The following is a 23,401-nucleotide window of genomic DNA, read 5'->3' as shown; positions in this document are numbered from 1 at the left end:
TTTGTGTGGCCACAGCTGTTTACCATGATAAATGATGGCTTTAATAAAATGTACACACGGAAATGCACTAGAAAATGAATACTGGAGCTTTCTGCCCAACACATCGTGGGGGGCATTCCCTTGGTGATGAATAGGACCTGGGAAGTTGCATGTGGCCGGTACCTTTCAGATGGATGACCCTTGGTAGGTGGCTGGCCCTTGCATCAGGCAGGTTCCAGCTGCAAAGAGCAGGAGACGCTGCAACTGGTTTGCTCAGAGGTGTTCAGTGTGGGACATGAAACGGCCTGCCCACTCATGGGGAGGGATGGCAAAGCAGGTTGAATGCTCAGCAAGTCACACTGCAGAACTGGGAATGCCAACAGGTTCTGTTTTACACACAAGAAGCTGCCCCCATTCCCAGTCAAAGACACCAAATTTAGAAAGCTGCCTCTGCCAGGACACTACTGCCTTGGGCAAGCTGCCTTGAGCAGGAATCCACACCAGGCCTGCCTGGGGACCAACACCATGAGCCTGCTCCTTCTATGATATTGGGCATCTGGGACAGCAAGGACCTGGGCCCTTGAGCCCCAGAAAAGGCAAGTGCCTCCATGATAACGTTCACAGAGAGGAAGGGGACCTTTGGTGGCCCCACGGTGGTTCTAGGAGAAGTACATGAGGTCACACACAGGGTGTGGGGCTGAGTTGGAGCTGGCAAGATTTGGTGGCTTTAGGATCCTGCAAATCCAGGTTTAGGGCTAGATGGTGAGTCCCCTATGGGTGTGCTTCAATTTTTTTGATTCATTTATTTACTTTTGATGGTGCTGGGTCTTCGTTCTGCATGCAGGCTTTCTCTAGTTACGTCCAGAGGGGATTACTCTCTAGTTGCAGTATGCGTGCCTCTCACTGCAGTGGCTTCTCTTGTGGTGGAGCCCTGGCTCTAGGACATGCAGGCTCTAGGACATACATGTAGACTCTAGGACATACATGTAGGCTCCAGGACATACATGTAGGCTCCATGGCTCCCGGGCTGTACAGCACAGGCTCAGTACTTGTGATTCACAGGCTTAGCTGATCCACAGCATGTGGAATCTTCCCGGATCAGTGATCGAACCCATGTCTCCTGCATTAGCAGGTGGATTCTCATCTCCTGTATCACCAAGAGAGTCCTCCAGGTGTGCTTTAGAGGCGGGAGGATGGAGAGTAAAGTTGGGAGGAGGGAGAGTACACTTGGGGGTGGGGACAGTGAGAGGCAGGGACAGGGAGAACTTGTCCTCAGCGGGGACCGCAGGGCACCCGGCCTCCCTGGGGTCTCCATATCCATGTGTCTCCACACTTCACCTGTCACCTCCACACGGTCACATAAGGGGGAAGCTCTCAGCCACTGAGAGTGCCACAGAGGGGCCATTCCACGTCCAAGGGAGGAGTGACAGGTGAAGACACATAGAAATATTCTATTCTTATTATAAAGAGATGGAAGCGGCAACCACTTCCTACTCCTGGAAGAGGCCTCTTCATCCCCACTTTGGGCTCGGTTCTGGCCTCTGATGGAGAGGAATAGTAAGATTATCCTGAGGAGGGGAAACAACATAGGAAGAAGTGTATTTGGCAGCTGTGTGTGATGTTTGAAGTGAGGGTTTGTTTATAGGATACACATGGGAAAACGATTTCATTCAAAATAAAATGTTTAATATATGGGGAGAGAGGGTTGGGTTCTTATTGTAAAGAGCCATGAGCACCAAAAGGAAAGCAGTAAAGGCAAAATGGAAAAACAAAAAAGACATGAGAGATATGAAAAACAAAAAAGTAAGTCTAAATATATCAATAATAACTTAAATGTGAATATATTAAACAAACCAATCAAAGGACAAAGATTGACTGAAACATAAAAAAACAAGATCCAACTACATGCTATCTATGGGGGACACACATTAGAAACAAATGTAATGGAAATAAAAACATGGAAAAGATGCACAATGCCAATAGGATTTAAAAAAAAAGCTAGACTGGCTATACCACAAAATAGACTTTGAAAGAAAACAAACAGACAAAAAAATTACAGATTTAGGGAGATTTTATAATGATAAAGGGCCGATCCATCGGGAAGATATAAAAATTATAAATACATATGCATCTAACAAGAGAGTCATAAAATACATGAAGCAAAAACTGACATAATTGATGAGAAATGAATAATTCAACAATAATAGTTGGAAACTTCATAACCCACTTTCAATAATAGATACAAAACTAGGCAGAAGATCCACAAAGAAAGAATAGACATGTAAACCAGTGAGAACCAACAGGTGTCTATGGACCAGTCAGTTCAGTCACAGAGGAGCAGATTACTCTCAAATATAAACAGAACATTCCCCAGGATAGATCACATGCTAAGCTATAGAGTAAGCCTTCACAACATTTAAAGGATCAATATACAAAGTGTGGCATCCAACCATAATGAAATGAAAGGAACAATCAATAATATGAAGACACAACCAAGAAAAATACAGATGTAGCTAACACACTGCTTAGAGATGAATATAGAGGTATAAACCCTTTATTTAGAAAGAGTGTGTGTGCTTAGTTGCTCAGTCATGTCCGACTCTTTGTGACCCCATGGACTGTAGCCCACCAGGCTCCTCTGTCCATGGAATTCTCCAGGCAAGAATACTGCAGTGGGTTGCCACGCCCTGCTCCGGGAGATCTTCCCAACTCAGGGATTGAACCCAGGTCTCCCACATTGCAGGCAGATTCTTTACCAGCTGAGCTACCACGGATGCCTCATTTAAGAAGAAAAAAAATGTCAAATCAAAAATCTTAACCTTCTACCTTAAGAGAATGGAAAAGAACAATAAACTAAACCTCAAGCAAGCAGAAAAAAAAAATAATATTATACTCAAAGTCAGTGGAATAAAGAATTATAAATAACAGAGAAAATCAATAAAACTAAAAGTTGGTTCTTTGAAAACAGTGACAAAATTAACAAAACTTCAGGTAGACTAAACAAGACAAAAGTAGAGAATATTCAAATTACTAAAATCAGAAATAAAAACAGGGCGTAACCAATGGCCTCACAGAAATAAGAATTGTAAGAGAACTTTATTAACAATTGTATGCCAATACCTTAGGTAACTAAGATAAAATAGACAGCTACCAGAGGATAACTGAACCCTGGGAGATGGGGTGGAGTATGTGCTTGTGGATCATTCCAACAAAGATTAGGAGCTGGTTTATTTCCATGGTCATTTCTGTCAATTACTGATTGAAAGTTGCCCTTGGCACTTTTGACCTGCTACCTGCACTGTGGATATGACTTTCTGCCAGCCTCCAAAGGCCCTCAGGTGCAGAGAGGCTGAAACTAGAAACAGGAAACCATCTAGATCACACTGAAATGGTACATTTGCAGGTGGGGCAGTAACGGTTTCTGCTATGAGTTGAGAGGAAAGGTGATGACATAGAATAACTAACACACAGATTTTCTTTATCATGAATTTGGACAGTATTTTGAGACCATAAAGCTTTTTTGTGTGAGCATTTCATGATACAGGTAAAATCCTGGTGATCTCCATGGTTGCTGTTTAGAGATTTCCTCTTGTCTTGACCATTTATTACAATTGACCAATACACTTAAATGGAAACACAAGCATATATGAAGCTCAGACTCATATCTCCGTCTTCTGCCTCCTCTCTCTGCACTTTAGAATTCATCAGCCACCAGTTCTAATCCTTGGCATTTCCAGATGACCTCTCTGTCTTCACTTTTCTCCTGTTGTAGACAATTCAGGCTCAAGGTGCCACAAACAACCTGCTCAGCTCTTTTAAAACCAGCTCCTGCTGTGACTGCCTCTGCTCTCCTGCCTGGCAGCATCATTAGCCTTGACCACCGAGGAAGGAATGATTCCTCCTCTCTCTCTCTCCCCCTTGTTGACGACAGGCTCGCTCACTGTCTGGGAAGCCTGTCTCTTGTCTCACTCCTTCCCTCAACTTCTTCAGTTTCCAGTTTCTGACCCAAGCTCGCTACATGTTGACCAAGTTGTGCGGTTGATGCTGCCCGGGTTTGGCTCCGGCTGCTCCGTCTCCAGCGGTGGCTGTGGGGTCCTTTGCATCAGGGGAGCTCAGCGTCAGCTCAGGCTGTGCCTGGGGGCTGATGGAGTTTCTGCCTTTCCCTTTCCTTGTGAAGGTGAGCAGACCTTGAAGATGCTGCTTTTCTTACCACGGGGAGGCAGAAGGGTTGAGGTGCATCGTGAAAAGCTGTCAGGTAGAGTGGGATGAGTTTGGGTAGGCGCGCACCCTGGGAGGTGGGTGTCTCTGGTGTGATGACTGCTCTCACTGTGAGCGCATGGGGTTAGGGTCCTAGCCATGCTGAAACCGATAGACACACGTGACACCTGTCACCCAAACCGAGGACCTCTTCTAGCCCAACAGTGCATTTTCATTCACTTATTTCTGTGCTTCCTCTTTTCACAAAAACTTCTAGGGAATATTTAGAACATTGTTTTGTGGATGAGGGTATAGCAATAATAGTTTTTTTTAAAAAGGAGACATATTAGCCACTATTATATGATTACTATTTATTGATTACTGTATTATCACATATCACATTCCATAATAAAATGTGGTAAAGATATGAAACCCATGCATGTGAAATAGTTTCAGCATCTTTACAAATATCAGTGCATCACTTGGGACACTGAGAGCACGGAGGCTGCTGTCGAGTGTGGCTTTAAGAGCAAGTGATCCCTGAGATGCTGAGTCCTCTATTCTGGCATCTAGAGAGCCTGGCAGACATGTGTTCCCTCTCTCGGAGCATCAGAGCTGCTGCCCTGGGCTCTCTCTGACTTAAGGGTCAGTGGACCGTCAAGTATGCACAGAGCTCTCTGCTAAGGGCCCATGGCTGTGTCAGCCCCGTTCCAGGTGTGGGATCCTCTGCCAGGGATCCACACACATCATTTTAAAAAATATTCACAATAGCCCTGTGAGACAAATTTTAGTTCAGTTCAGTCGCTCAGTCATGTCTGACTCCTGCCAACCCCATGGACTGCAGCACGCCAGGCTTCTCTGTCCATCACCAACTCCGGAGCTTGCTCAAACTCATGTTCATTGAGTTGGTGATGCTATCCAACAAACTCATCCTCTGTCACCCCCTTCTCTTCCTGCTTTCAATCTTTCCCAGCATCAGGATATTTTCTAATGTCAGTTCTTTGCATCAGGTGGCCAAAGTATTAGAGCTTCAGCTTCAGCATCAGTCCTTCCAATGAATATTCAGGACTGATTCCCTTTAGGATGGACTAGTTGGATCTCCTTGCAGTCCAAGAGACTCTCAAGAGTCTTCTTCAGCAACACAGTTCAAAAGCATCAATTCTTTGGTGCTCAGCTTTCTTTATGTTCCAACTCTCACATCCATGCATGACTATTGGAAAAATGGTAGCTTTGACTAGATGGACCTTTGTAGGCAAAGTAATGTCTCTGCTATTTAATATGCTGTCTAGGTTGGTCATAGCTTTTCTTCCAAGGAGCAAGCATCTTTTAATTTCATTACACTTCAGTAAACAGAGGCTGGGAAGAGCTGCTAAAGGGCTTGATGACAATAATGACTATGCCTGTCCTAAGCTGGGGTCTCTGAGGTGGTGTTTGGGGCACAAGATGCTTATTAGGGAGTTTCCTTGGGATCGACAACTGTAGGGGCAGGAACAGAAGGGTCAGAGGTCAGGGTGTGATAGCCCTGTCAGCATCTTCTCTCACTGGGTGGAAATGACCTGGCCTTCACTAGGGAACTTGATCAGTCACTGGAGGCAGGCCGTCCTGGGGAGGGATTCCCCAGGAAGAACTGGGAGGGAACCCATGCGGGAGGGATTTCCCCTCCTTGGGAATGAGGAGAGTGCTGAAGCCGTCATCTGACAGCCATGGACCAGAGCATCCCCTGAAGGTGAACAGGGGCAGCTCATCTCTGCATCCACTGCAGTCCTGGGTATTAAAATGCATTAAGTGCTTAACGAGGATTAATGGACTTAATCCTAATAGCAACCCTATCAGGTTGGACGGCTAGTCTTTCCAGGTGAGGAAAGCAGGGCTGGTGAGGAACTCCCCCAGTCAAAGGGTCCACAACTGAGCTCTGGTTATCTCCCCTTCCTGGGGCTTCCAGCCATGCTGAGCAGCATGAGAGACAGAAGGGCAGAGGGATGGTCATGTCCTGAACCAACAATTCAGACAGGTAAGAACAACAACGCCCTTGTTGTTGTTCAAGAAGAATGGGAAACAGAGCATGCTGCCATCAGGAAAGCAGGGGTTGGGAGTACCTTGGCCAGAGTGCAGATCCCAGAAAACCACGCAGCCTCGCCAAGCCTCCGTCATCTTGCCACAATGGCCGGAGAGCACCCTCCTCTCTGGCCTTCAGAGAAGGGGCCATGGAGTCCGCCTAGCAGATGGTTGTGTCGTATGATGTCCATGCTAACTGTGTTATGCACAGTGCCTGCTGGGGTGGCCCCAGGGACCCCGCGAGGACGGTGACATCATGGAAGACAGGGAGTTTGTTTGATCTTTGAAAGTACTGATGCGGATGAGGCAGGAGGAGAGAGGGGGACAGAGACTGCGAGAAGAGCTAGCGGTGGGGAAGGGCAAGCCATGCTCTTCACAGAGACACTGTCATTCCACGGGCCATCTCGTGACATCACTCCCCCACCTCCAGAAGGATGGGTGCTCCACTGCCAGACCAGAGACCTGGGCTGAGGGGCTGGGAGACGCGGCTACCCTTGCTCAGCGGTGGGGCCATGCCAGGGACCCAGTCTGAAGGATTCCGAGTCCATGCTCCCACCACAGTGTCACACCTGTGTCTGCTGCTCTCCTGTCCGTAGAATCTCTCCATTGAAGGAGACGGGGAATCTGGGTGTTTCTGGTGATTCTCTTCTTGTTCAAGTGGTATTTCCACGTGTGTTTGGAGTCAGGGTTATTCAGACAAGGTCTGTGCAGAAAGGGGTCTTTCCTTTGGCCCGTGTTTCCAGTTTCTTCATCCTCATCTGCGGCGGGTGTGGGGCGGTTCCTGGGCTGGACCTTTCCTCTCACCGCTGTGCGCACGTTTCTTGCCCTCTGGGCTCATTGCGGTAAGACCTCTTCGCCAGCCTCTGAGTGCCTCCCTCCCCTACAACTGCTGCTGGCAGGGTGGGCTCAGACCCGATCCTGCCATGTACGTTCACTGGCCTGAACCCGCAGCCGGTGGGGAAATAACTGAGGTGCTGGTGTGTGGAGCCAGAGGGGTCAAGACACAGCTGTGGTCCTGGAGTTAGTAGGGGGCAATGCTGAGGTGGAAAATAAGACATAAAGATGAAACAGCAACAACCAGCATGGCAACAGTTGGTAATAATAATGTTGTCATTACCATAGGAAGAAGAACTAATAGTTATTGATAACCTTGACCTTGGCATCCTCTCCTGCCTCCCATTTCTCTCCTGCTGGGTCAGAAATGGGATGAATGGACATAGGAAGGACACATCCTAACAGCAGGAGCTGCCTGTTGATAATGTAAGGCCATCTGATGGAGTGATACTCATGTCCATGGAAAACGCCCACACAACCTGGGAAGCACCAGCCAGGGGTCACACACAGGCTCCTAGCATTATCTACAAGTGAGCACAAACAATGTCTAAGACCCCTGCCTAGTCCAGAATTCTAGGACACAGTGATTGCCCTCCCAAGGACCCTGAAACTGCCATGTCATGCCTGTGAGGTCCTGAGTGTGGGTGGGTGATGTCCCACCAAGGTCCTGTGCTTGGGGCTCGGGGCCGGATCAAGTGCCCCCGCCACACATCCACATTCATGGATCTCCAGGCGCTCTGCCGAGCAGGTGCGGTTCTGTCTGGCAGATAAAACAGTCTGTCTTTGTTTCTCATCCACATAGAGTGGACACCCTGGTGGGGGGCGTGCTGCTCTGAGGTCACAGGTGCTGAAGTGAAAAGGTAAGTTGGTGGAGCACCCCCAATTTAAAGATTAAATATAACATGAAATAAGGCACAGCCTCAAAATTGAATGCATGCTTTCCAGGGCACACGAAGTCATTGTCATGTCCAACTCTTTGACACCCTGTGGACAGTAGCCTGCCAGACTCTTCTGTCCATGGGATTCTCAGGCAAGAATACTGGATTGGGTTGCTACGCCCTTCTCCAAGGGATCTTCCCAACCCAGAGTTGAACCTGTCTCTTATGTCTCCGGGACTGGCAGGTGGGTTCTTTACCACTCTCACCACCTGGGAAGCCTGATTGCCTGTGGCTGGATCTGAATTGTAGCTCCCTAGTTGTCGGCAGGACCTTGTCTGGAGTGTGGGCTGTCTTTAAAGTTAGAACCATACAAGTGCAAGGGCCCAAGCAAGAGCCAGTGTGAAAAGTCATGTTAAAGACAGATTTGCACATGAAAAGGGTATCCGTAAAGAAACAAATGACCACATCCTTCACTCGGTGCCCCTCTATGACACATATAAGAATAATAGTCAGGGTTTTCCTGTGAACCACCATCTTCCAGTCACTCACACCATGGTCCAGACTCGAAATCTTTTCCTCCAGCTCTGAGTAGAAATCACTAATTAGGCAAACTGCTGATGTATGAGCAAAATGAGCCTGTTTACCATGCGGGTGCTTGCTAATTGCAAAGAGACGTGAGTTCCAGGCTCACTCCTTTGTCTGGGAAAAGCTGTCTTCACCATGACACTGGAAGTCGTGCAGGCAAGGGGAACCCAGGCCTGGATTGGGGATGATAATTGAGCTAGTTTCTGTGCTTGGCTTCCCTCTTCTCGGGTTTTCTTCATACAATGATTCATCAGGAAGCATCCTCGGGCGTCTGCTGTGCGGCGCTGCAGCATCCATCCAGTTAAACACAGAAGCTGCTGTGAAGTCGGTCCTTCTGCAGAAAGTGTCACAACCATACATTTAGCACATGTGTATTAAGCACCTACTTCTGCTAAGCTTTGTGCTTGATGCTGAGGATGGAGGCAGACTGATTCTCTATCATGTAGAAAGTGCCCTGGACTGACCTGGGCCAAAAGCACCACAATAAGAAGACAGGAAGGAGCTACTGAGGAGGGGTTGAGGAGTGGAGAACACTTATGCTGGGAAACTGGGGGTTTACCCAGAGAAGGTGACACGCAAGCTGGGTGTCGAGGTAAGCTTGGGAGTTGGATGTGCAGAGGAGGGTGCTTTGGATAGAAAAGCAGCTCTGGCTGAAGCAGAGAGAGATGCAGATGGAAAGGCCCCTGTTTCTGAAGTGGACATGGCTGTTCGCTCTGGAATGGGATTTGCAAATCATCTGGTTCAGTGACTTAGTTTCCAGGTAAGGACCTCAAAGGCAAGAGAGTGGAAGTCACTTTTGCAAAGCCTGAAGCTCTGTCCTGTCCAACCCCTTTGCACTAGCCCCCTGTGTGTACTTGTAACTGCTGTCCTTGGGGCACATTTGTGTGCTGGACTTCCTTGTATCCCTGTTCCTGGTGCTGGCTGTCTTCCCCTTGCCAAGTCTGCAAATAGCATCCTCATGGCTCTTCCCCCTTAAATGCATCCATCCATCTACCAATCAACCAGTCTGTCTATCAAACACATATTTACAAACCAGCATGTCTGGCCCTTTATACACTATTTCTTTCTCTTGCTCTTAGAAGGACCCATCTCTTTATGTTACTTGTCTTTAAAATGCACTTATTCTTGATTGATTTAAGTTATGAAGATCTCAGAACCTCTTCTTCAACAGTTTCATCATGCCTAGAAGCATAGGTATTTCAGAGCTGAAAAGACACCAGGCTATGGCTTGGCATTCTGTTTGTGTCTGTCTGTTTCTACATTTCCAAGAAACCTATTTTTAGAACCCCCCTGCCCAGAACCATTAGTTTGCTCTCATTAAAATGAGGATGGTGAGGTTCATTTCTGACAGACCCTGCCTCTCACAGAAGACAGTCACTTTAGCCCTATTTCAGCATCTGGGGAGTTTGTTTGTTGAATTCTCCTGTTTCTCCCAGAACCCCAGAGTCCTCAGCGTCTGTCTCTCTCAGCCCCACTGCCTGACAACGAGTTGGTCCAGTTTTGGACCGGGCCTCTCATCTCTGTGGACCCTCAGTGGCTTGGGTGGATGTCAGAGTAAGTGACTCAGTCCAGGAGTTATCAGAAAAACCAGCCTGTGGGACAAAATGCACACTTTGCCAGGGGGTGGGGTGGGGGGTTAGGAAACAGCCTATCTTGACACAGAGATAGAGAAGTGTTGGAATTAATTCATAAACGTGTTGGATGGAAATTAGCAGATGAAGATTTGCAAGGGGAGAAGAGACGGGGGATAGAAAAAAGGGAAGAGACAGACAGATGGAGAGGGGGAGGGATAGGGTGGAAAATAGAGCAGAAGACGCAGCTTTATTTCTCAGTCTTGCTTTACCCTCCGCCAACCGAGGCGGCCTGTGCTTTCCCAGGGGTCCTGCCTGGCCTGCGCTCCTGTTCCCCTTTTCATCCCTGCTGTCCTCAGCCCTGCTGCTGGCCTTGCTCTGGCTTCCTGCTTGCACAACAGTTGTGCTTTTCACACATGTGGCTTCCCGGCTTGGGATGGGGGGACTCTGATGCAGAAAGCACCAGATTTCTGATGTTCCCATGCTAGAAGGAAATAAATACCTGAGCCTTTAGAGGGAGATCTCCATTCCTGACATTCTGATCTTATGCAAACGTCACCCTCTCTGAGCCTCAGTTTTCCGTCTATGAAATTAAGACTGTTGGGCAGTCTGATGCAGTTATGTGTACAAGTCATTTAATTTAGACTTGGGTATGCTGTGTGTGTTCCATTATTATTGTTGTTACTATTATTATTGTGTTTTTTAATATAATTTTTCATAGCAGCAATAGAAGTAGCAGGTTCCAAACTCTCTCTCTGGTGTCCTATACCTAGTAGTTCAATCTTCCTAATAGAAGTAAGAGGTCCAAGCATTGGGTTTATGTTCAGTTTTAGGGGTATGACAGACACCCATTACCCTATTTCCATTGATGACTAGAGTCTTGCCACATGATAGTACATCTGCGGGTGATGTTCCTTCCTGAAACATACTACAGGCAGTCACCCAATTCCATTTTAAAAGAATGCTTGAGGTTACTAGGTGGGAGATTAGACAGGGCTGGGTTCGTTTTTACCTTCTATAACAAAGCTTTGCCCTAAGTATCTTTTCTTCCCACATCCCTTTCTACCTCCCCAGGTAGAGGTATTAGAGGTTGGGGAACATTAGTAGTGAGGACTAATCCAGAGACAAGTCCTGGATACCAGTGTGATTGTGGTGATTCTGCTGGGAGGCCAGCAGAAATTTAGAGACTATTCAGGCCAACGTACCTCAAACTTTTTCAGCCAAAACCCACCATAAAAAGGACATTTTAAAATGTGACCAGAACACAAGTGCCAGTGTGAGAGCTTGAGAATGTGCACAAATAAAGGATTCAGAGCTGGATTCTGTGATGTAATAACATTTTATGAGAGACTCACTCCACACCACGTGATCATGCCCATCACAAGTATGTTTCCCACTGATGAGGTCATGCTGTAATTAGAATACTACTGTCTGGAGCCTGTCCACAGTGGATGTTAACCAAGGGGTCCAGCCTCCTGCTCTCCCACCATGAGGAACTTCCTCCAGGATAAAGAACTCACAGCATGGTCCAGCATCAGTGGTATGTGGGCACAGGGCACCTGGACTGACATACATTCAACTCGTCTAATTCTTCTTCTCCATCTCAAGCTAAATTGCTACCAATAAAATATCATCCAATGTCCAAATGAAGACAAATGTCTTCAATTATCTAATACTTGGAATGTGCATCTTGAATAGCTCTAAAGTCTGGGAAATTGGAGGCTATGAAATGGAGATACATATCTGGTTTTTATTATTAATTGAATAAATATTTTATTGAAAATGTGCTATTTGCCAGGAACTGTTATGGCTGCTATTGGGGCAGCAGTGAACCATGATGGGGACAGGAAAAGATTTAGCATTTTGTACTTTGGGTTCCTAGAAATGATGAGGACCAACCTTTCTTCTCCATGCATTGCTTTCTTAATCTAATCATAATGATAACCTTTCGCACAGAGATGTTAAAGGGAGGACATGAGGCCGTAGCTGTGAGGCATGTACCCTAGCGTCTAGCACACAGTAGGATGATGGTGGAGGTGGCGATGGTTATGATGGTGATGATGTGACAATGGGGAGGATGATGGTTGTGATGATCACAATAGCGATGCTGCTGCTGTTGATGATGGCCACTGTAATTGTTTTTTAAAGGTTGGAATATTGGTTGGTTGGTCTGTCCCTGAGCAAGTCCACAGATGGAACATCTGACCTGAAGCAATTCATCTGACATATACTCATTAATCATCAGCCACACACAAAGCACTGTGATGAGCACACACAGGTCTCTGACAGGTCCAGGGACTCTTGTCTTCAGATACGATATGTCAGTACCAAGGGCTGTCAGGCTATAGATGAAATAAAACCCGATGCCAGCCTCTCTCATGTCTATGCAGTTAGAGCTTCCCTTTGCCTCTCCCTTCTCAACTGTCACATCTCCCACCTGCTCTCTCCATCACTCCTCAGCTCACCACCTGACTTCTGCTGCCCCCATGGGGAAACCACTTCTGCCAAAGCCACCATTGTCCCCACCATGCAGACTGGATCCATGGCAGGCCATCCTTCAGTGGCCTGAAGTCTCCAGCATCACACTGTGTTAACCACTTTCTTCTTTGTAGTCCAGGAGGTCATGGATCCCTGATTTCCCTTCTGTTTTTCTGGCCAGTGTGCACACTGCCTCAGGAGACCTCCCCCCACCCCTTCAGGGCCTGTGTTGCCCAGACCTCCCACCTAAAGCTTCATTCACCTCCCTGTGATGCTCCTGCTGAACAATTGCCTCAGGACCCAGGGCTCGAGCTCCATGTAAACAAAGATGATTTCAAAATCCATAACTCAAAATATTATGACCTTCTTTGGCTCAGAGGTCTTCCCAGGTGGCACTAGTGGTGAAGAATCCACCTGCCAATACAGGAGACGTAAGAGAGGTGGGTTGGATCCCTGAGTTGGGAAGATCCCCTGGAGGAGGTCATGGCAACCCACTCCAGTATTCTTACCTGGAGAACCTCACAGGCAAAGACGTCTGGCAGGCTAGAGTCCATAGAATCATGAAAAGTTGGACACAACTGAAGCGACTTAGCACGCAGGCTCAAAACCTAAATATCCAAATGTCAACAGAAAGCTCTCCTTGGATGTTTCACTGGCACCTTATCTTCAGCATTTACCATTTATCCTCCTTCACTCAGGATCCACTACCCTTCCCGTTTCACTGTGATTGGTCATATCGCCACTCAGTTTCCAATATTAGAAATCCAGTGACAGACTAAGTCCCTCTCAGTCTTTCAGAGTGCACTTAAAAGTCACTTCCTTTGAATGGTTTTCCAAGAACCCTCATCTAATTTAGATGGTCCAACTCTTAGATGTGTAACATCCCTGCATATTTTTACTTTAAATCTTACCATATTGTATTACAATATCTGATTCACTTGCCTACTAGACTATAAACTCCTATGGGCAGGTACTATATCCTGTGCTCTGTATGCCCTGACCCAGCAAATTTTTTCAATAACTAGGGTCTTCCCTGTTGACTCAGATGGTAAAGAATCTGCCTGCAATGCAGAAGACCCAGGTTCAATCCCTGGGTGGGGAAGATCCCCTGGAGTAGGAAATAGCAACCCACTCCAGTATTCTTGCCATGGATAGAGGAACCTGGTGGGCTACAGTCCATGGGGTTGCCGGATTTGGACATGCCTGGGCAATTAACCCAGTTGGTCAGAAAAAAATATTAATGAATTAGTCAACAAAATAAATGAACGACATATTTTTTCAAAGCTTGGCTGATGAGATAAGATTGCAAATACTCAACATATAATGTAAGAGGCAAGTTCTAGATCCTCTCTAAGACCTTGGGGGCTCAGATTCGTTTTAGCAGGAAGGGAAAGAGGGAACAGGTGAAGCATCAGAGCACAGGAACCCAGTACTGAGCCCTCTGCTGGGGTCTCATGTACAGCTTGTTCAGTTCTTCAAAGGAAGAAAAAGTACAGCGTTGCCTGGCTAACCAGTGAGAAAGCTGGGGCTCAGAGACCCATCGCCCATGGTCCTCGGTGGCAGGTTCAGATTCTCTTCCATACCCTGGTTCTCAGGTGGAATGATCCAGTTTCTACCTGTCACCTTGGGAGATATAATGAGACTCGAGTTGGGGGGGTAGGGGGCTGTTGGTGAGACTGTAATAACTCCTACTGAGCATTTGAAAAACTTTTTATGGCTTGTAGGTCTCAATATTATGGCTTATGTGATTTGATTTATAGAACTCTACATGGTGTGACTATAAACTAATGAGGCTGACTTTATTGTATGGCTCGTGGAAATTGGCTCTTTGCAGGAGGCTCCAGCCTTTCTAGAAGGAGACGTTCAGTGTGGTTGATACCTTGTGATGTCCCTCCATTGAGGAGTTTAGGGGCCAGGGAGGGGATGAGAATGGGAAGAAGCGTCCCGATGGGGATGGAGGTGGATCCTCGGCTGTTGGCTTTACTGACATGCTACAGACCATGGGAAGTGGACATCAGTTCTCTCGTGCAGCAGATATTTGCTGGTATTTATGCCATGCCAGGCCCCAGTCCACTGCAGAGGAATCAGGGATGAACAGAAGAAACACCTGCTCTCAGGGACCCTGTGATCCTGATGAGAGAGAGAGTTAGTCACACAGACCCACGTGTGTCAGATACTTTGAAGGAAGAGAGTAGGACAAGGAGGCTAGTATTATAGCAGCGGGATTGTAATTCATCAGTAGGTCACTCCTTTGGTCTTGGGGAACGCATCCTGTACATCTTTTCACAAAGTGAATCTTGTTTCTGCTGCTGTTTCGTTCGTTTTGGTCAGTTTCAGTCATTTTGGCATCAAGAGAAGAGGAGTTTTATGGTCATTGATGGCAGGCAGCGTGCCAGGTACAGCAAGCGGGGCGAGCTGTCCTCATCCTCAGGGCAGCCTTGCCGAGAAGCTCCTGTTAACCCTGTTTACAGATGAGAACGCACAGACCTAGAGAGGATGAGCGGTGTGCCCCCAGTCACAGTTACAGGAGGCAGAGCTGCGATGTGCAACTTGGAGGTTAATTCCTGTCCACTGCTGGTTCTTCTCACTGACCCGAGCACGTGGGACCTGAGAGAGATTGTGATGCAGCTGATGATGGAAGGAGGGGGGCAGAGCGAGACTCCACTGACCTGAAGTCTGGCCTCGGGTCAGCAGCGGACCAGGAAAACTACTGAAATCTCTTTGCCTCTAAGGTCCTCATCACAAGGAAAAAATATGGTAACTGTGTAGGGATGGGTGTCAACCAGACTTACTGTAGTGATCATTGTGCAACAAATCCAAATATCAAATCATTATGTTGTACACCTGAAATTACTATAGCTTTATAGGTCAGTTATACCTCAATTAAAAAGCACATACATTTGCCTCAGTTATCAAGGGAGCAAAAAGACAAAGGGAAATGAAATTCTTCGTTCCCATCTAACACTGGCCATGTAGGCAGTTATTATAAGGAATTGCTTTCAGTTTTATTTTGAACAGAACTTGTGTCTCATCCAAAGCATTACATTCTGGTATGTTTCCATTTCTTGGAAATTTCCTTGAACCTAAAACACAGAAGGCTTTTGGTTCAGTTCGTTTCTGGTTCTGACCTCTCTGTTTACTAGTGAATATCCCTAGTTTATGATACCTGCATGTCCTGAGGGTCTGAGACAGCCAATGTCCCCTGGCTCAGCCTCCACGCCTCCTCAATCGTCCTGCCACATTGGGTCCTCCTGATTTAGGTCGGTTTCTGGAATATAAATATGCATCATGCTCTAGCTTCTTACTTTCTTTCTTCCTAAGGCACACACAGAGCAGCTGGGTACAATCGTCTCTCAGATAAACACAAGCTGTAAGTTTTCCTTATTTATGAATAACACACAGTTTGAAATTGCTTTTACAACTGGATACAAATTTCATTAGATAAATTCAGATATTTCTGCTGGATGCAGAATTCCCCATAGCTATCCTCAGCTAGGCAGCCTCTCCATGGTACAAGGAAATCATAGTAATAACTACTTTGATCCTTAGGTGACTTCTAGTTCTAAAATCGGCTCTTTAAAATTAGAGGGAGACCTGTTCAGTTTCCCACATCACACACACGCAACCTCTGAACAACTTGGAGATTTGTCTGTCCTGCCCTGTACAGCGTATCTGCCCCCAGAGCCACTTCAGAGAAGAAAAAAAAAAAAAAATGATGACAGGGGAATTCCATCTCTTTCTATAGATAATAAGGATGAATATTGATGGGTGCTTACTGATGGCAAGGCAGGGCACTGACTGCTTTATATTCAGTATTTCATCTAACACTCACAAATACCATACACAATCATGACTATCATTGCCTGTATTTACAGGTAGGGAAACTCAGGGTGATCACAGTTAAGGGTATTATGTAAAATCACCCAGAAGTAGATTTCAGAGGTTGGATTCAGGTGGACTCTCGTGTCTATGTTCTGACCTACCACCCAGTAAAACAAAGGCTTTTGATTGACCTACATCACAGCTGATAAGTTACAGAAGAAACAAGACTTAAACCTGCCCCTGATTCCCCATCAGATTCATTAAGCAGCATTTTCTTAAAACCAAACTGATATAATTCACAGTCACACACCCTAACAATCTTAGAATCTAGTCAAAAGCTGCAATGTGAGCGAGCAGAGGAAATGCATTGAGACAATGTGAAAACAGTGGAATCACTAAACTTTAGAACAGCATAGGTTCTGAAGTTTAAACTGATGGGATTTATTTCTAATTTACAAAGGCAGAGGGGCCTCTAGCTTTGGGGTGAGGGTTCCACGGATCACATACTCCCCTGACCCCACCCACACAGAGCAGATGGAGAGAGACTTTTACTCCCCTTTCCCCTGTAACAGGAGCCTAACTGGGACACCAGTGTCCTCGGGCTCTGATGTGACTTCAGCCTCTTTCCTCCTGCTGCCAGCCCACGGCTCCATCCGACTCTCTCATACAGTGTTTTACCCACTCTTTCAACTTCTGCCTCCCTAAACCTATTTCTTCTGGATTCATCCCCATCACCAGATATTGTGCCACTTCAAACTCAACCCCCACCGTTTTATTTTCTCAGTCTCAACATCTAGACTCTCAGGAAGCCTTGGCCACAGTGCTTCCACAGCACCCTCCTCATTGTTCCCTGTTTCTCCATCACCATGGGTCACCATGGTCACCAACATCATGTCCTCCCTCTTCTACTCCTGACTCCACTTCGTGTCCTTGAAGCCCCTTCTTTTCATGACAAAGTGATATCTTAAAGTTCATCAGATCATGTCACCTCCCTGCTTTAAGTTCTCTGAAGCCATTAAACTGCACTGGGTCCAACTTGCATTTTCTATTACTAATCACCCTAAATATCTAGATGTCCGTAAGACCTGAATCAAAGCTTAGGTTGGCCCATGGGGCAATTAAATCCTCTCATTTGTTTTTTTTTTTTTTTACATGCCCCAAGTTGTCATCATAGGAAAGTGGGAATTTTGCTATATAATCATAATTTAGGATTACTAAGCGCTTCCATGGTGCCAAGTCCTTTGGCAAGTGTCTCATTAGTTGTCGCCCTGTATTAGTCATGTTTTGAGCTTTTTTTTTTTTTTTTTAATTCTGTATTTTATGATGCTTTGACATCTTGGAGGCTTTCTAATTCTGGACTCTTCAGGGCTAGCTGTTTCTAGAGATAGCAAATGACTAGCCTTCAACCTACCATTTATATGCAAACCAACCCATTAAGAGCCCACAACCCTAAGCACCTTCTCTACCCAACTGTCACCAAGCCAGTGCTGCCCCTGCCCTGAGTCACCCCAGGGCCAGGTACTGGACAACTAGAGGATACAGGAGAGTCTGAGGCTGTCACAATTACTCAAACGATCCAACCCTGTATTCGATCAAGCTTTCCTACCCTGCCTTGTCCATTCCGTCACCTGGAAACCACCATAAAACCTCTGGACCTGACCTTCTCCTTGTTCCTTCTGCTTCCTGGTGCTTCCCCAAAGCGACCCTGCATGGCGTGGCATGCCTCCTCCTCTGGGGAACACCAAGGGATACACTCCCTTCTTTCAAGGCAGTGTTTTCCATGTCTGCCATTGTAACCGACCTATCTTCCAACCTAATCTTGGGGACGTTTCACAATGCCCCCGAATCCTATGAAACAGGTGAGACATACCAGTCACACAGCAGAAGGGTTGAGGAGTCAGTGTCTGAGTGGATGGTCCAACTGCAGAACCAATAGGCCGAGTTCTCTAATCCATCCTCATTTTATGTGTCTTCATGTATGTCATCATATATCCAAGCAAGGCATAGCTGCTTGGGTCTCCCTACCATGGTGTCAAGTCAAGCATTTCATAGAAATCTGCTGATATAAACTATAAAGGAGCTCACCACCTTTTCCCTTTCCCATCTCAGTCTGGGTTGGCCTTCTAATATCTCAAAGGATATACTGGTCACTAGCAATGCCTTACAGATGAATGAATTGCCCCCACCAAACTGTAGACAGGCGTAGATTCACACAAAAATCAACCCCCTGCTGTTATTTCTCTGATTCACTGGCTCTTAAGTTCAATCCACTTATTCACCCACAAATACTGAACTAGCTAGAAAGCCGACTCACAGAAGAGAAAGATGACAGCCCCATTCTCTAGGACTCCAGATATCTAGAGCTGGGGGGAGTCAGCCCTGCAAAAATTAAAAATGTTGACCATCTCCCCAAGGGCAGGATTTTCCCGTGTTATGAACATATACTGTCTCGCTACATCTTCTCTCTGTCTCTCTTCTTGCCCCACCTGTTCTCCTCGCACCTGGAATCTCATGTTCTTTTCTGTTTTTCTTTTCTCCTCCAACAACTGCTTTCATCTCAAGCAGTCCTACATGGGCTGATCCAGCCTTTGGGAACAGCCCAGCTGCACCTCCCGAGACGCACTAGAACCGGCAGGAGTGTGAGTCGGCTGTCATCCGTGTGCCCGGTAGCCAAGTGGAGGGCTCTGCGTGACTTGTGTGGCAGACTGACCCATCCCCACGGCTCACACCCTCGGTGTTCAAGAGACAAACTCTGTCATTGAAGAAAACTGTAAGCCCAGCCCCAATTCTCCCCTTTGCACAATTGAAGTCCTTCCAGAACATTGACAGTGGACAAGAACATCTCCGAGTTTAGAGGGATACATGCAATGTGTACACAGAAAACCCAGCTACACTCAGGTCTTAAGGAAAGATGTGTCATTAAAACTGGTGGATGATCCCGGAATAAGTTGTTAGGCTGCTCTCTGAGGCCTTGCCTCTCCTCCTAGCATATATTACCCCTCCTGGCAGGGAGTTCACTGGGAAGCATACTACTCATCTGCATTGTTAATGCCTGCTTTCTGGGAAGGAACTCCAGGTACTTTCACTCTACTAAAACTTACACAACACATGTGGCATAACTAGAGACAAGTATTCTTTCTTCCTGAGGTCCCATGCTCTAATTAAAAACTTTAGACCTGGGATATGTGTAGTTACCTTTTTACAGGGGGTGTAGAATGGACAGCATTTATTTATATTGTCTATTTATCATAGTACAGTATATAGTTGTTTAGTTGCTAAGTCATGTCTGACTCTTCAGGACCCCATGGACTGTAGCCCATCAGGCTCCTCTGTCCATGAGATTCTCTAGGCAAGAGTACTGGAGTGGGTAGCCATTCCCTTTTCCAGGGGATCTCCTGACTCAGGGATCGAACCCATGTCTCCTGCATTGGCAGGTGGATTCTTTACCACTGAGCCACCAGGGAAACCCACAGTATATTGTATTAGAGTATCTGTGTCCAGTCCTTTATAACTGAGAGCAGGTAGCATGCTCTTGTGCCCTTCAGCAATGAACACAATCCATGGCAAGAGTTTACAGCTTATTTCTGAATTACATTTCATTTGAACAGTTGTTCAGAGCCCAGGCTAATATTGCAAAAGGATTTGAGTACCAATACAGTAAAGCAAAATGCACCTAGCAACCGTTCAATTATGATTATGATACAAGGGCAGGAGCCACACAATAAGGTGTGGCTTTTGCCAGGGGAGCAGAAAGAAATCCTCTCAACAGGCCCAAGGAAAGCGTTCAGTTCTTGACCAGAAAAAATGCGTTGGCACTCCAAGCTGACAGACTGGGTTCTAAGAATGCCCTAACCACCAGTTCCTCTCCAGATGCATGATGGCGCCACTTCATGTTGTGAGCATAAAGCAACAGACGGATTTTGTAAAAGTCAGTCAATACTTTTTAGGATCTCTCTGTGTTTTTCCTAGCTCTTGTATGCTTACAGTGAGATCCTTGGGTAGTAATGTGGAGTAGGATGGAGACGATTTTGCACGTGATGCGGTAGAGAAACATTCAGATTTGCCATTTGGAGAGAGAGAGAGCAAGTCTAGGGCCAGGAGTATTTCCAAGATGGGTCACTGGAGAAGAAAGCGCTCCGCCATCTCGCCAGAGCCCAGGAAAGCTGTCTGGGATGGGACTGTAGCTCGGCCACGTGGAGTGGGGACGGCAGAGCTGCGGACGCCTCGCACCGCGCGCATTGAGTCGGCATTCTGGCGCGGGAAACCTAGTTGAGCTCTTCAGGGCGGGGTTTGGCAACTTCTGCCTTGGCACCCGGCATCCGGGGAGGGAAGGTGCGAGTCAGTTTCCAATTTGCTGCGGTCCCCGAGCTCCCTCTCCCGCCCTTCCCTCCCGCCAGCACGTAGGGAAGTCACCGAAAGGGGCGCAGCGTTCCCGGGCAGCCGCGGTGTCGCGGGAGAGAGGAGCCAGGGAGGTGGCAGCCCGGCCCGCGCAGCTCCTGGCGCGAGTGGGCGGCGCGGCGGGGGTTAAGGTGGGAGCCCGCGCCCCGCGCCCGCCGGGATGCGCGCGGTCAGCCCGCTTGCTCGGCGCGGGCACCGCGGAGAGCGGCGGTCAGTGATGGAGCTGCTGCCATGACAACCCCGGCGGTCTGGGCGGGCGCGCGTCGGGTCTGCTCCCGGGAGGCCGGCAGCGCGGAGGCCGGGGGCGGCCGCTGAGCGTGGCGTCCGCGCGTCCCCGCGCCCCGCGCCGCGTCCCCGGAGAGGCGGGCGCGCCGTCCGCCCGCTCCCCGTGCGCCCCGAGCCTGCGCCGCGGGCGCTCCGCGGGCCCGGCCGGCCGCCAGTCGCCGCCCGGGCTGCGGCGAGGACGCCAGGCACCCACTGCTCCGGAGGATCGTCGGACTTGGCCGCGGCTGCGGGTTCCCGCGGTGGAACTTTTTACCGCCTTGGCGTTCCAGATCGGAGACTCCGGCTGGTTTCTAAATACATCTGTACATATGTGTGATCTAATAAAACATTTTCTCCTCTCCTTGAAGCGGCAGCTTTTTATGACATCTCCTTTATGTCAGAGACACTTGCCTGGCTTCTTTGGGTTATAAACTTTTGATGCCAGACCTCGGCAGGACGTGCCCAACTGAATGTTAAAGTAGCATCTCGAAGAGAGGCAGAGAAAGAGCAACCGTGACCTTCATCCCCGCACCTTCCTCCTTCCTCTCCCTTCCCGGCCGCCTCCCTCCTCCCCAGGGGAGCGTCGAGAAAGCGCTTTTTTGGATGCAGGAGGGGGCATCTGGTTGTGCCAGGCTGGAAAGCTGAGGCAGGATCCGAGGAAGAATCAGTAGACTCCGGAGAGCCTGGACTCTGCTTCTCCTTACCCCCTGCTTCGCTTCTGGCTGGTTCCAGACCCTGCCTCCCTCCCCGCGCGGCTGCCCGAGACCCGCCGGCGTGCGGGGCGGGGTAGGAGGACCGAGCCGCCGCCGGAGTTCTGGGAAGTTGTGGCTGTCGAGGATGGGGGTCTGTGGGTCCCTGTTCCTGCCCTGGAAGTGCCTCGTGGTCGTGTCTCTCAGGCTGCTGTTCCTTGTACCCACAGGAGTGCCCGTGCGCAGCGGAGATGCCACCTTTCCCAAGGCGATGGACAACGTGACGGTCCGGCAGGGGGAGAGCGCCACCCTGAGGTAGGGAGCTGTACTTCGCCGGGGGACTGAGCCCCTCGGATGGGTTTCGGTGGGAGCCGGCGAGCGAGAGAGGACCGGAGACCTGCGTGGGGGGCGAGCGTGGGAGAGGGCTTTTGAAGGCCCAAGAGGTGCCCACTTGGCCTTCTGTGGCAGCTGGGACCCGTTCTCCTGGACCGCTTGGTCATTCGCTGTGGCTTCTCTGGCCCCGGGTTTTCGGAGCGAGTCCTGAGGTCCAGGCTTGGGACTGCATGTATCCATGAGGCTGTGGTTAGACTTGACACAGCGATGCGAGCCCTGGCATAGAAATACTGCAGGCTGAGCCTGGGACCACTGGTGCCCAGGGGGCTGTCTCACGGTCGGGAAGGTATGTGATGAGGCACGGTGGTCCAGAGACGGCCGGTTGGCCTCTATCAGCGGGATACTTGAAATTTCCGGCTCTGGAATTGCCAGCTGCTGGGCCCGGGCCCTTTATGAGTCTGCAGCCATCCATGCCAACCCCGTGTGCTGCTCCTGGGGCCCCGATTGTAAATTACGAGGGCAGTTTTATCTTTGCAGGCTCGGCCCAGGGAGAGGAAACATGTCTCTTTTATGCAACGACAACACTCCTGTGTGAAAAGCACAATAGGAAAGCTTTTTGTTTTACCTTAATGAGTTACAGAGAAGCACTTACGGCTCCAGGCAGAGGGGTGGAGATTCTTGGAATATGAACCTTTAGGGACCCGGCCTGCTGCAGCAGAGACTTTAATAAAAATGCAGCCACCACTTTCCACCAGCTCAGCAGATATCATCTTTTATCCCTTTAATGAGGCAGTTCTGGTCCTCGGAGACAGATTCAGGGACGTCCCAGCTTAACTCTGCTCACAGTGTGCACGGGGTGAATGCATTTGCCCTGCCTGTGACTTTGATGGTTAAGGTGGAAATAAAACATCGTGCCCCAGATTCTGCAGCCAGAAGCCTGGCAGCTCCAAGGAACGCGTGAGGGTGGGGCTCGGCCCTCGACTTCCTTGGTTGCACCTTTTCAGCCCAGACGAGCCTCTCCCTGGGGAAGGAAAGGAAGGCCTTATGCGACCACTGCTCTTCCTTCCTAAGCCCAGGCGTGAAGGTTGATGCTTGCCGTCTGGGTGGTCTCACTGTGTTTTCTTTTGAGCCCAAGGACAGGTGCTAGAACCTTGTGTGCCGGTGCATGGGGGCCCCAGAAGGAGGGAGAAAAAACAGAATGGAGACAGACCTCCTTTCTAGACCTCCAGCAGGAGGGAACCCCTCTGGCCTGCCCCGGACTAGAGGGAGTATAACATGCATACTTCCTTGCATCAGAGAAATCCCGGGGTGAGGGGCT

At 48.4% G+C, this 23,401-nt stretch overlaps 1 protein-coding gene across 6 annotated transcripts in view; it reads left to right on the top strand.

The window, feature by feature from the left end:
- OPCML (opioid binding protein/cell adhesion molecule like) overlaps positions 1–23,401 on the top strand; it is a 1,025,210-nt gene that overhangs the window by 508,716 nt on the left and 493,093 nt on the right. For 2 of the 6 annotated variants that reach the window (XM_043873211.1, XM_043873181.1), the window contains exon 1: positions 19,778–22,065. In XM_043873211.1, the coding sequence (XP_043729146.1) occupies positions 21,899–22,065 (167 nt within the window). In that variant the 5' untranslated portion in view covers positions 19,778–21,898. Of the gene's footprint in view, positions 1–19,775; positions 22,066–23,401 lie in introns of those variants that run through there. The other 4 variants (XM_043873193.1, XM_043873186.1, XM_043873207.1 and 1 more) reach the window with 4 other exon arrangements.

The sequence above is a fragment of the Cervus elaphus genome, chromosome 2 (assembly GCF_910594005.1).
Source record: "Cervus elaphus chromosome 2, mCerEla1.1, whole genome shotgun sequence".
Classification (NCBI taxonomy): Eukaryota; Metazoa; Chordata; class Mammalia; order Artiodactyla; family Cervidae; genus Cervus; species Cervus elaphus.
The sequence above is the reverse complement of the archived record's forward strand: the minus strand, read 5'-3'. Positions and strand labels throughout refer to the sequence as shown.